Below are 11,695 nucleotides of genomic sequence, written 5' to 3' on the forward strand. Positions count from 1 at the left end.
TTAGGCATTCATTTAGGTGGTGTCATGTCTCATGAATCATATGATCATAAATATCATGAATATCATGAATCATAAATGTTTTTTCCAGGTCTTTTTAAATGACTCTCAAAAGGTATGTCAACTTTTCCATAACGAAAATGTCTTGGACAATTTCCAGCCACTGTTCCTGTTTTGGAGTGCCTACATTAAATCATTGCCTGGTAACGGCTTTCTTACTTCCTGCAAGTAAAACTTCTTCTCTAATCACAACATCTTCATCCTCCCAAGACACTGTATATCACAGGACAGGTATTTGGGATTACATATCCCAAAATATTTTTAACAACTGCATTAACATTTTCCCAATACAGCCTTATCTTTGTACAATTTCAGAAAATATGTGAGTGGTCAGCCTCCATGCTTTCACACAGCCTCTAATAGTGTTGTTATGCAGCAAGTTGTCTACCTTTTTATTCTGAAAAAACGAGTTACCCTCCATACTAGTGAGTTTGTGGATGTATATTGTGTCTCACACATTTGATACCATTCTTCCTCTGTTATTTGAATGTTTAACTCTGCTCCCCATTTTGCTTTTATGTAGAGCATTGATTCCTCCCCTGCTTCTTCCCAAAGCTTGATAGAAAGCAGAGATTACCCGAGGCCCCTTCTGTTTGTATGCATCCACAATCACCCCAAAGCTTGGTAGAAAGCAGAGATGACCCGAGGCCCCTTCTGTTTGTATGCATCCACAATCACCTCAGTCACATTATTTGAAGTTTCATCTGGTTCCGACCTAATCTCTTTTGTAAAGTAGTCTCTTAAAGGACCAGTGTGTAGGATTTAGTGGCATCTAGTGGCGAGGTTGCATATTGCAACCAACTGAATACTCCTCCCCCTCCCCCCAAGAGTATAGGAGAACCTACGATGGCCACAAAACTTGTGAAAGACATGACAGAGCCAGTGTTTGATTTGTCCATTCTGGACTACTGTAGAAACATGGCGGTGCAACATGGTGGGCTCCATGGAAGAGGACCCGCTCCCTATGTAGATATAAAAGGCTCATTCTAAGGTAACAAAAACACGATTCTCATTAATTCTAACATACTTATGAATATTATATTCCATTTCTGCCAAGTCTGTTCTGCAAGATGCCACTAAATTCTACACATTGCACTTTTAACTGCAAGTATCTAAAAAAGTCTTTATTTTCAAGACCGTACTTTGCCTTTAAATCTCGGAAGATCATAAATTCACTATTTTCTGAAACTGTACACATTGCCGTTATGCCTTTTCATGCTCATTCTTTGAATATTGGATCATACACCCCTGGCTTAAACTTTGAGTCATATGCAAACCACCTCAGTGTGCGAACCCCTCTCTTTAATTTGTATTTTTCTACTATCATAGTCCATATTTCTAGCGTAAATGCTGCTATTGGATCCATAACATGTCTCAGAGCCCCTATCAAATATTTATATCCCACCAGGATCTGGGTCTTATAACCTTGTATTTGGTTAAACCATTCCCCCCTTCTTTTCATCCTTGGCTTTTTGCAATTCCAAATGAATCTAGAGATCATCTTGTCCCAGACTATGAATTTGTTTTGGGAAACATTAATTGGGAGAGATTTGAATAAATATAGTAGCTTCATTTTAACCGTTTGTATTCTGACACTGAAGTCTAAAGGGAGGGTAGACCACCTTTCAACATCTATTTGGATGTTCTCAATTTTGTTAAAGTTGGCTTCAGCGTGTGATTAATGATAAAATCAGAGGGGGGGCTGGGAGGGGAGATGGGGGTTGAAATGTTTTAGTGGGCCTATATAGACAATGATGCCTATTAGGCTATTTCTTGCAGATGTTACAGTAACTTTAATAAAACAATTATGAAATTTGAACTTGACCACTGCATTTGCAGGAATATTTTAATCCATTTTTTAAAAATTTAATTCATCAAGTAGCACAATATTTTGCCTTGTCCTTTCCTCATGCGGACACATAGATGTGATCATATATAACAAAACAAAAGGTTAAATGCTAATTAAACATACCAGAATTAAATCCCCCTATGCTCCTTTTAGTGCTGTGGACAGTGTCCCTCGGCCAGACGTGCCAATACACTTAATTCAGCTTCTTCAATATTGAATAGAAAATAATAACAACATGCAATAGATCAACATGCTGTCATCATAAAAATAAATAGGCTACAGTACATGCCTACTTGTCAGACTCGCAGTCTGCTTTGATGACAGACTTCTGTCTTCTTCTGCTTTCCTGTGAAGGGGTCATCTGATGTGTTGCCCCTCTTTTACCCACATCAGATCTTTGAGCAGGGAAGGAGGCAACCCCTGCTACATTTACTGCGTCATCACGTAGCCCAGACGCGGTGTCATCTCTATTGGCACACAAGTGCTGACAGTGAAAGTTAATTTCTTATTTTAATGTTGTTCGCACCAATGACTGTTCTCACGTTGCAGCGCTTTACTTAGATTTTTTTAAATAGCCTATTTTTATTATAGATATCTTTCGTGGTCTATGGGTGAAGCAGCATAAATCACTAAGAGGGGGATACATTTTTGTCCCCACTGAGGATAAAAATAACTCAGCAGAGGCAGGAATATATAGACCAGAGGCGGGGAAATCCCCACCATCCGCCCCAGCAAATCGCACCCTGATTTGGTTTCAAACACGTTGGAAAGCATGTTGTTTATAGTTACACCAAAATACTTAATTGTTTTTTTGCACTTGTGATAAGGATAGCCACTCCCCTCTTCTGGCTAGGTTTGTAGGAACTATAAAATGCATTTCTAAAACCAAGGAGGTTTCTCATGTTCTTTTTGAGGCAGGTGGGTTTCTTGTAAAAATAGCACTTGAGCCTTTTCTTTTTTTCAATTTAGCCAGGCCCTTGCTTACCTTGCAAGGCAGCTAGATTCGCAAGATCATGGCATCACGAGATCATGCAAGAATCCATCTTGTCAGGCTTCAAGTAATGTGCTTGTGTCTGAACCACTGGTGGTTCAAACCAATCAGTGTCCTGTGAGGATTCTCGTGTGATCTTGTGAATCCAGCTGCCTCCAAGACAAGACGGTGATAGACAGATGGTTCATCCAATCACCTGCCAGGTACTGTTTGAAAGTGCCTGCCCTTTTCTAAACAGTTTCCAAGGACGACTTCTTCGTCAGGTTAGGACCTTGCTCCTTTTAGCTGGATTATTCGTCCCATTTACATTAAGTGACACCAATTTTATATTGTTATGTCGCATTTAAATGACCCAATCCTGCATTGCATTTATAAACCTCCAGATAACTGCACATGCCTGAACGTCTGGCCAACGTGTGCTAAATAAAGAAAAAACAGTTGACTTCCAAGTAAGGGTGATTCCTCGCCACCCTGAGTCCCCATTGGCAGGCAGAAGGGAAAGTCTCTTCCAGAGTGCCCCTCACTAGAAGTGAAACACGCCATCCTAGTAGTCCAGTGTCATCCTATAGCACTTATTTTGTAGTCCAAACAGTCTTCAGCATTGATCAAAAATAATGTAGGCCAATATATAGCAGTATCAGAAAAGAATAAAAAGGAAAGAGGTCACTTCCCTACCAGTCGTCCTTATTTGAACTGCAAAGTAAATAAAATGCCCTTCAAAGTCGAAATAAGAAACAGAACTTTTACATTGTAGCACACCCAATTTCAAATATTCCGAAATATGTCCAAAGATGGTCTATTTAACTTTATTGTATATTTGCCAGCCAACTGCTGTATCAACCCAATTTAAGACAGAATACCCAATCATAGATCTTAGAAATAGTATTTTATGTATAAGGGTAAGTGTTTATGGAGTCACAAGAGTATCTTTCCTGCTCTGCCTGTGTCCCTCTCCCAACTTCCTTTTGCTCTAAATAACTGAAGAGCTTGTGGGAAAAGCTGTGTTAATGCTCTGTTACTCCCTCGTGCACAACCAATTACACACTGAAATAAATTCACAGAGCAGGAGGGGTTGTTTTGATTGAGTTCTGAGGTGCTTCATGGGAACTTTGAAGTTATACAGTATAAGCAGTGAGAGCTCAGGCCTGTGATGTCTCTGCCTCTATTTGCTCCTCAGGAGAATATTCTCACCAATGGCGTCGACATGGCGACGTGGGAGGAGCAGACGTTCCTGTCCCACGGGGCACTGCTGGCCAAGAGCTGTCAAGCTGCGATGGAGCTCGCCAAACATGACAAGGAGTCCCAAAGACTGGCCTACAAGTACGGCAAACACCTCTCTCTGGGCCACAAGGTAAGTCTGAGCCCCACCCACCAAGCACCAAATACTAGTGAAGTTGGTCTGAGGATCAAATAAATCAATAAGGGTCAACTGCCACACCAGTGGGCTACTTTTTGAAATAATCACAGTAGAATGGTTTAGTTTAAACGTCCTGAAAACATATTTTCTCAATCGGCCGCTTACTATGAGAAATAGAGTCTTACATGGACACACAATTTTCTGACTGAGGTAGAACAGCACATGAGAGATTTCTGTTTTTGTGTTTTGTCCTTTCTTTTCTCACTGGTTTGATGTGGGCAGTGCTCCATTGGAAAAATGTGATGTCACATATTTCTGTAAACCAATCAAAGTTGAGCAACATTTGAATCAAAATGTCGTGGCAGTTGTGGGATTGTTTATGTTGCCAGCACTGGCAATCAAATCTAACCAAGCACTCCCACTTTTTTAAAATAATAATGTTTTTCCCCAACTGACTTTTTGATCTGACACTATTTTCAGGGGCTTTAATAAGGTCTTTGGTATTTGTTTGTACTGAAACTTGACCACTGTACTTTCTTTCTCTGGCTGTGATCAAGTTATATCAAAGGGAATGAATGACTCTACACCACAAAAAGCTGCTGATTAGCTGCCTGTCACACTGATTTACACGAATCAGTAGTGTGTATACGTGGATAATTGGTCTTATCTTAGCTTAAACTTAACAATTTTAGTATATCTCTTGATCCAATGCGTCAAACCGTAGCTGATTTGATACAAAAAAGTAGGTTGAAAGGGGACATGTGATAAAGTATATTCCTACCAAAAATGCAGATGAAATGTGTTTACAGGTAAGAACCATTTGTGAGAGCTTTTTTTTCAATATTATCATGTTTTTGGATACTACCATACCATTAAATTTTGATTTTAATTATGCACCATAGTATTCTCACATCAGAGTGAGATAAGAAGGAAGGTTAATTTGCACCAAGCTGAAATGTCATTGATATGTAATGATAATGCAGCAGATAATGCAGGTGTTCAAACATTTTTCAAGCTTCAGACATTTATTTTCAAATGAATCTCATCAGTGCTAGTCAGGGCTCTCAACTCTCACACATTGACCCGCAATTGACATTTTTCACACGCTCTCACGCCACACTTCCGATTTCCTCATGCAATGAAAAACAAATTCATAACTGATAACGTAAGAGGACACTGAGCGCACGGACAGACAATACAGAGCAGCACAGTAGAGTTACTCAGACCATCAGGGGGGAAAGTGAGAAATATACACAAATCTATTATATTGTAATGTATTCCCATGCATGCTGCTCACAGAAATCTCAGTCAGCGGCTCTCCTTCTCCTCTCACGCCGTGTGCACGCTGGCAGGAGTGAGAGTGAGTTACTATGGTTACGGGGATGCTCTGTGCCTCTGTCGCTCTGAAACTTTCTTGAGATTCCAATAATAGGTTTTTAACACCCTCAATCTAACTAATCTAGACTAGTGCAGGTGGCTGTTTCTTGACTTAATACAAGATGCTAGGTGGTGTAGAAATGCAGGAAACCCCCAGAACTCCCACCAATTATGTATCTTTAAAAGTTTGCTCCCCCATTTTAAAACATATCTAGGTGCCCATGTTTGCATGTGTTGTCTTTGTTCATATGTTTATGTGGGCAGTGGGGGTGGCTCACAGATTTCAGTCACTCATCTCACAGATTTCAGTCACTTTAACTTGACATGTATGCAATGGTCATTTGTCTAATTTTATGAATTTGTCAAGTGCTACTCAGGATCTGTCAATGTAAAGTTGTAGAGCAGGTCTAAGTAGAGCAAGGTCATTGCAGCATTGCAGCACTAAACAAGGCCAGAAAGAGGTCAAGTGGGTCAATTTAGCACAAATAATTCACATTTTATTATAAACAAAAATAAGTAGTACTAAAATACCCCCACCACCATGGGAACAAATCTCATTTCAAGCTGAAGTCAAACATTGGCAGCCCTGGTGCTAGTCTAAAAGTCATTCATAATGATCCCACTCGCAGTACTGTATTAGTGAATCCTCTCCTGCTGTGGTGCCCTGTAGCTGCCTGTCTGCAGGCCTCAGTGGCCGCAGGGAATCTCAGCATGGGATGAAACAGGAATGAGGTCTTTGAAGGAGAACCATCCTAGCTGTGTGTTTCACTAGGCTGTTCATCATGTTCCTCATTAACAAGGTCACTCAGAGTGTAGGTAGGCACAATGCAGGCTCACCCAGTTCACGTTCTCACCACTTGGTTTGTTTAATTGGTGCCTTGAAGATACACATGTGGATCTCAGCCTGACTGAGAAACATGCTTTCCCCTCTGCAGCTGAACTCCGACCTGCAGCCGTTTGTGAAGAGCAGCATGGGAGAGCCGGTGTCGTTCAGTTTTAGCGCCGCCCCCGTGGTTTTCCACCGTCAGATCATCGGCCAGGAGAAATGGCATCAGCAACTGCAGCAGGTACAGTGAGGGTGGTCTGTGGCACTACTGCAGCAACTAGATTTCTTTACTTTTTTGGAACGGAGTCTGAAAGTCACTGATAATCCTTGCTACGCTACATGCATAAAATGAGCAGAAGTCTTAGCTCATAACTATCTTCTCATTGTTTAAGTATAACAAATTAACATACTGTAAGTACTTCTGGTCGGGATCAAGTCATTCACTCACTTTTTTTTGTGATCAACTATGAGCAGATAGTTGAATGACCACCACGAAGATGTTACACCTAAGGTTAGCTTCCATATTTAAAGGAATAGTTTTACATTTTGGAAAATACACATATTCACTTTGTTGCTGAGGGGTAGCAATCTTCTCTTCATTTGTGGCGGCTGTGGCTCAGGAGGTAGAGCAGGTCATACACTAATCAGAAAGTTGGTGGTTCGATCCCCAATTCCGTCTGTCCACATGTCAAAGTGTCCTTGGGTAAGACACTGAACCCCAAATTGCTCCTGATATTTGCTCCAGCACATTGCGTGGCGTAACTTCGGTGTGCTATTCCGTGTGTGAGTGTGTGTGTGTGAATGGATGAGTGAGCAGCAGAAACATTGTAAAGTGCTTTGGATAAAAGCACTTTATAAATGCAGCCATTCATCTAACTCTCCGCCAGATATTGAATAAGCATATTTTCCCAAAGTGTCAAACTGTTCCTTTAAGGCAGAAGGGCTTCAAAATGTTCATTTAAGAAAATTGAGTAAGGTTAACAAGGTTTGGAGTGAATGAATGGATGGCTTTGAAACTAATTGAAGTAGGTTTTTTTTTATTTTATCATGACTTGCACCTCTCCCCATTATGAAATGTGCTGATCTTAAGTTGTTTGATAAAATAGTACCTAAAAGTCAATAAAAAGTTGTTTAATGATGTTAAAGGGAACTTGGAAATCTGGATAATTATACTGATTCTCTTTTCTGTCAAGGCAAGAACACTGAGAAACCAACTCAATTACTCAAAGGTAAGCCCAGTTTATTTATTGAAGTATACAGAATGTGTAACAAGTTAAAGAAACATTATACTCGTAATGAAAGTAGTAACTGTGTGGCTTTTATGTTGTGTATCAGACAAAAAAATCTGGAACAAATTTGTAAGATGACCATATTTTTCATAGTTGTATCCTATTGTATTCACCTGTTTTTTCATTGGCTCTGTATGTGACAGGGCCATCAAAGAGAAACAGGATGTCTTTTCACTGTAACCTGTATCAAAGTTGAGAAATGAGCTTTCCAAAGTCAATGTGTGAAGGAAGAACGGGACCGATAGGGGTGCAAGAAGAGTCTGAAGCTACAGAGGAGGGGTCTGATGGTGTTGAGGGGGGGTTATCTGGTCCCGTCTGAAACCAGAGCAGGGAGGATTAGTTACCGAGGCCTATTTGTGGAGGAGACACTGAGGCTCTGAGACAGTGGCATTGTGAGAGAATCTCCTTCAGCAGACCTGCCGAAAAGGGGACGTGGGGAGAAGTTTGAAGGGAAGGAGAGATGACGGGACACGAGGAGGAAAGCTGAGAGCAGAATTGAGGGAGGGATGAAATTTTGGGGACTAAAAAGAAAGACCTTGGGCCAATAAACATGAAATTTTGCTTTGATACAGCTCAAAGATTACAAAAATAGAAACTAATAGAGAAATAAGTAGAGGAACTCTGTGTATATCCCTGGCATCTACAAATTGTCCATGTGATTTAGCATGCGCTTTCATCCCATTAACTACAGATTACTTACATAAACTCATGTTTTCTCATTTTACAAACAGCTAAACCGACAAATTAAAAAAAAAGATCATTGTGGCTATAATTTGAAGATATAAATACTTTAACAGTAATAATATAACAAAATCTGACCACATGAAAGAAATGAAGATGGCACATTTTACCTTGAAGACGGCTGTTGTCACTGACACATAATGACCAGTCACAGCTTAATTTCAGCTAATGTCAGCTTAATTTCTTGTGGTAAACATTTTCTGTGTCTTTGAGTCAGCAAAAAATGTGTTCAACTGAAAAAGGGAAATATGTATATTTTTGTTTGTTTTTTTTTTTTGGTTGGTTTTTTAAGAAATAAAGTTTAACATAACAAATAGAGACAGAAAAAGATGCATTGATATACACTGAGTCACATACAGGCCCAGGAATGAGCATAATCCCAATAATAGAGAATAAATAATATAAAGATTAAAGTGTATCACACTTAGTATAGACAGAAGTATAAATTGTCCTTATAAGCAATGCCTTATGGGTATTAATGAGAGCAGAATGCACAGGATGAGATGAAAGAAGGAGCAGGTGGGGGCGGATTTGCAAGTAGAACTTATGAGGTTCCCTAAAATGCAAACTATGAAGGGAACATTAAGTTACTGTAGAACAAAACAGATTTAGCAGATAAGATGGTGTGAAATGAGAGTGAAAAGAGAGTACAGTCTAGACCTGCTCTATCCCTGATATAACTTTATTGTGATTTGGCGCTATATAAATAAAACCGAATTGAAAAAGAACCTTTTCTAAATTAAATAAGTAGCCAGGGTGAAGCTGAGTTCGATACCTGCAGTTTTTTTTCTTTTTTTTTTTTTTTTTTTTGTTGTTTTTTTTTTTAAGAAGGAAGGCCTTCAGGGCTTTCCACCTCCAGAATTCATGAGGTAAAATGCCCTCAGCAAAAAGATGTCCCAACACACCAGCAGTAAGGCACAAAGAGACGCCCAAATTCACTCTGTCTGTATACTTAAGCTGTTGGTTGGGGGTTGATTTAACTTGATGTTTTGCCACATCCTCATGTGCTGTTTGTGTGTGTGTGAGTACCTGGCCTTCAGTTCTTCAAATATTTAAGTAGTCTCATCGAGCTTAAATTTTCTTTTAAAAGAGACATAAAAACGAAAATCAAACTGGAGCTGAAACAAGCCAAAACATAAAGAACATATAGTAAGGAGTAATATACAAAATCATGTACATTTTTGGGGCGAGGGGCAGACATTTTATTGTCAGTGTTCTGCAGTCTGTTCAGTTTATAACCTGGACTGAAGTTCAGACTGTAACAGCAGCCAGTCCTGTGATCTGGTGCAATAATTAGTCAAGTAAAGAGACAGGATGGCTGTGAGATATATAAGCAGAACCTGCAGAGAAAATTCAGGGTATTTTCCTGCTCATGGTCAAAGAGGACCTGCCAACTTTTTAAAATATAACTCACACTAATGAGTCTGAAATGTTTCCCTTGTAGTTAAATGTGGTAAGATGCCTCCAGTGGTACCAGGGGCAGCATGCAAATGTAGAAAGACTCTTATACAATGAGTTTTCTGTCATTAAAGAAAGGTTTTGCTCCTGTACAAGCCTTTACTTTAAGAGTAAGCTAACTTTCTCTGGCTCATAACAGTTTGTTGTGTTGACAGCTGGATAGTAACAGGAGTGACACAAACGTGACAAACTAATGTGTGTTTTCATCCCTCAACAGCTTTTGGCAGCAGTTAAGTCGGAGAAAGGCGTGAGCTCAGCGGTGGACCTCTGCTGTTACCATGGCAACAAGGCTCTGGAGGCCATCCAGGCTTTCCCCTCCTCTGAGGCTCGATCCGCCTTGGAGAACATCGCCTCTGCCATCACCAAATTTTGACCTGGACTCACACATGTGCGCGCACACACACACACACACACACACACACACACACACACACACACACACACACACACACACACACACACTCTTGCTTCTAAAGCCTGGAGTGTCTATGTACAGAGGCAACAGGACGAGACCCAGTGAACAGCTGACACTTGAAGAGACAAATGAACTTCTTTTGAGCCAGGTGCTGGGTCACGTCTGGAGAAACTGTTCTGCTCTGTTCTGGATAACAGTGTGCATTAGAAATGCAATGGCAGTATCCATAAATGGTCATCATTAAATAAAAAAAAATAAAAACACATTACTTTAGCATCATGTCATGCATTGTGTTGGCTCTGATACATACCCTTTCCCTCCTGCATAGGGAAAATATCACACCAAGCTGCATTTTAAAACCTGGCAATTTATTGTTACCTTGCTTATCAGCAGAGGCACATACCAGGCAGAACGTAATTTAAGATGTTTTGAGGAACTGTTATTGTCATCTTGAAAATGTGCCATGAACGGCAAATGATGCACTGAGCAACATTTATTCTAACAAAATTTCATTTTTTTTTAGAATCAGTTCACCCTGCTTGTTACTGTGCACTCACCGCTGGATAAATTGAAGAGCAGCTCCAAACCAGTTGTAAAAAATGTCTCAAAGTCATGTTCTACCACGTTTGTACCTCTGCTGATAAGCACAGCTGTAATAAAATGTTTTTTAAATGGAGTTTGGCGTGATATTCTCTCCACAGAGAGGGAGACGGCATGTATCAGGAGTAATGTCATTTATGTTGCCTTATTATGTCTGTCCCCATGCCTGTGTATGTGATCCAAGTCAACCCAGGGGTGGGGAAAGGTCACACAGCCTCTCCCCTTGGCCCAGCCAGCGAGCGCATTGAAGCTCCGCCAAGCAGTAATTATTAATGAAGAGACCTGAGCAAATGGACAGGAAATGCAGAGGTATTGATTGGGCCGGCTGCCCTGCTCTAAGCCGTACAGGCTGGCGCCAGCCTGGTGGCCTGTGGTTTCCCAGGCTGCTGTCTGCGGAGGGGGGGACAGCCAAGGTGTGAAACCAGGCCACCGCTGGCAGCTGTCTGTCACATCCAGGCCACACCTGAAGGACAGAGCACAGGAGACAGGATGAGAAAAAAAAAAAGAGGATGGAGGGTACACTGCTAACAAAGAGGATCCTGTGTAGGTCCAGAGACGAGCATCTGCTTCTGCCACATCAGAACATCTCTTTAAGGCTTTGAATTTACATAAAGAAGGTTGGTGCAAGCAGGCATCATGAGACAGACGTGCCTGTGTGCAAGTAATTGTTAAATATACAGTACCAGTTAAAAGTTTGAACACACCTACTCATTCAATGTTTTTTCTTAGTTTTAA

The 11,695-nt window shown here is 40.6% G+C and overlaps 1 protein-coding gene across 1 annotated transcript in view; it reads left to right on the plus strand.

Annotated features, from left to right (window-relative positions):
• Nucleotides 1-11,036, plus strand: part of pdss2 (prenyl (decaprenyl) diphosphate synthase, subunit 2) — a 33,490-nt gene extending 22,454 nt beyond the window's left edge. The window contains exons 5-8 of the mRNA XM_044375603.1: nt 4,075-4,248; nt 6,567-6,698; nt 7,651-7,686; nt 10,163-11,036. Coding sequence (XP_044231538.1) covers nt 4,075-4,248; nt 6,567-6,698; nt 7,651-7,686; nt 10,163-10,318 — 498 coding nt within the window. The 3' untranslated portion in view covers nt 10,319-11,036. The remainder of the gene's footprint in view (nt 1-4,074; nt 4,249-6,566; nt 6,699-7,650; nt 7,687-10,162) is intronic.
• The last annotated feature ends 659 nt before the right edge of the window (nt 11,037-11,695 follow it).

This window comes from Thunnus albacares, chromosome 15 (assembly GCF_914725855.1).
Source record: "Thunnus albacares chromosome 15, fThuAlb1.1, whole genome shotgun sequence".
Classification (NCBI taxonomy): domain Eukaryota; kingdom Metazoa; phylum Chordata; class Actinopteri; order Scombriformes; family Scombridae; genus Thunnus; species Thunnus albacares.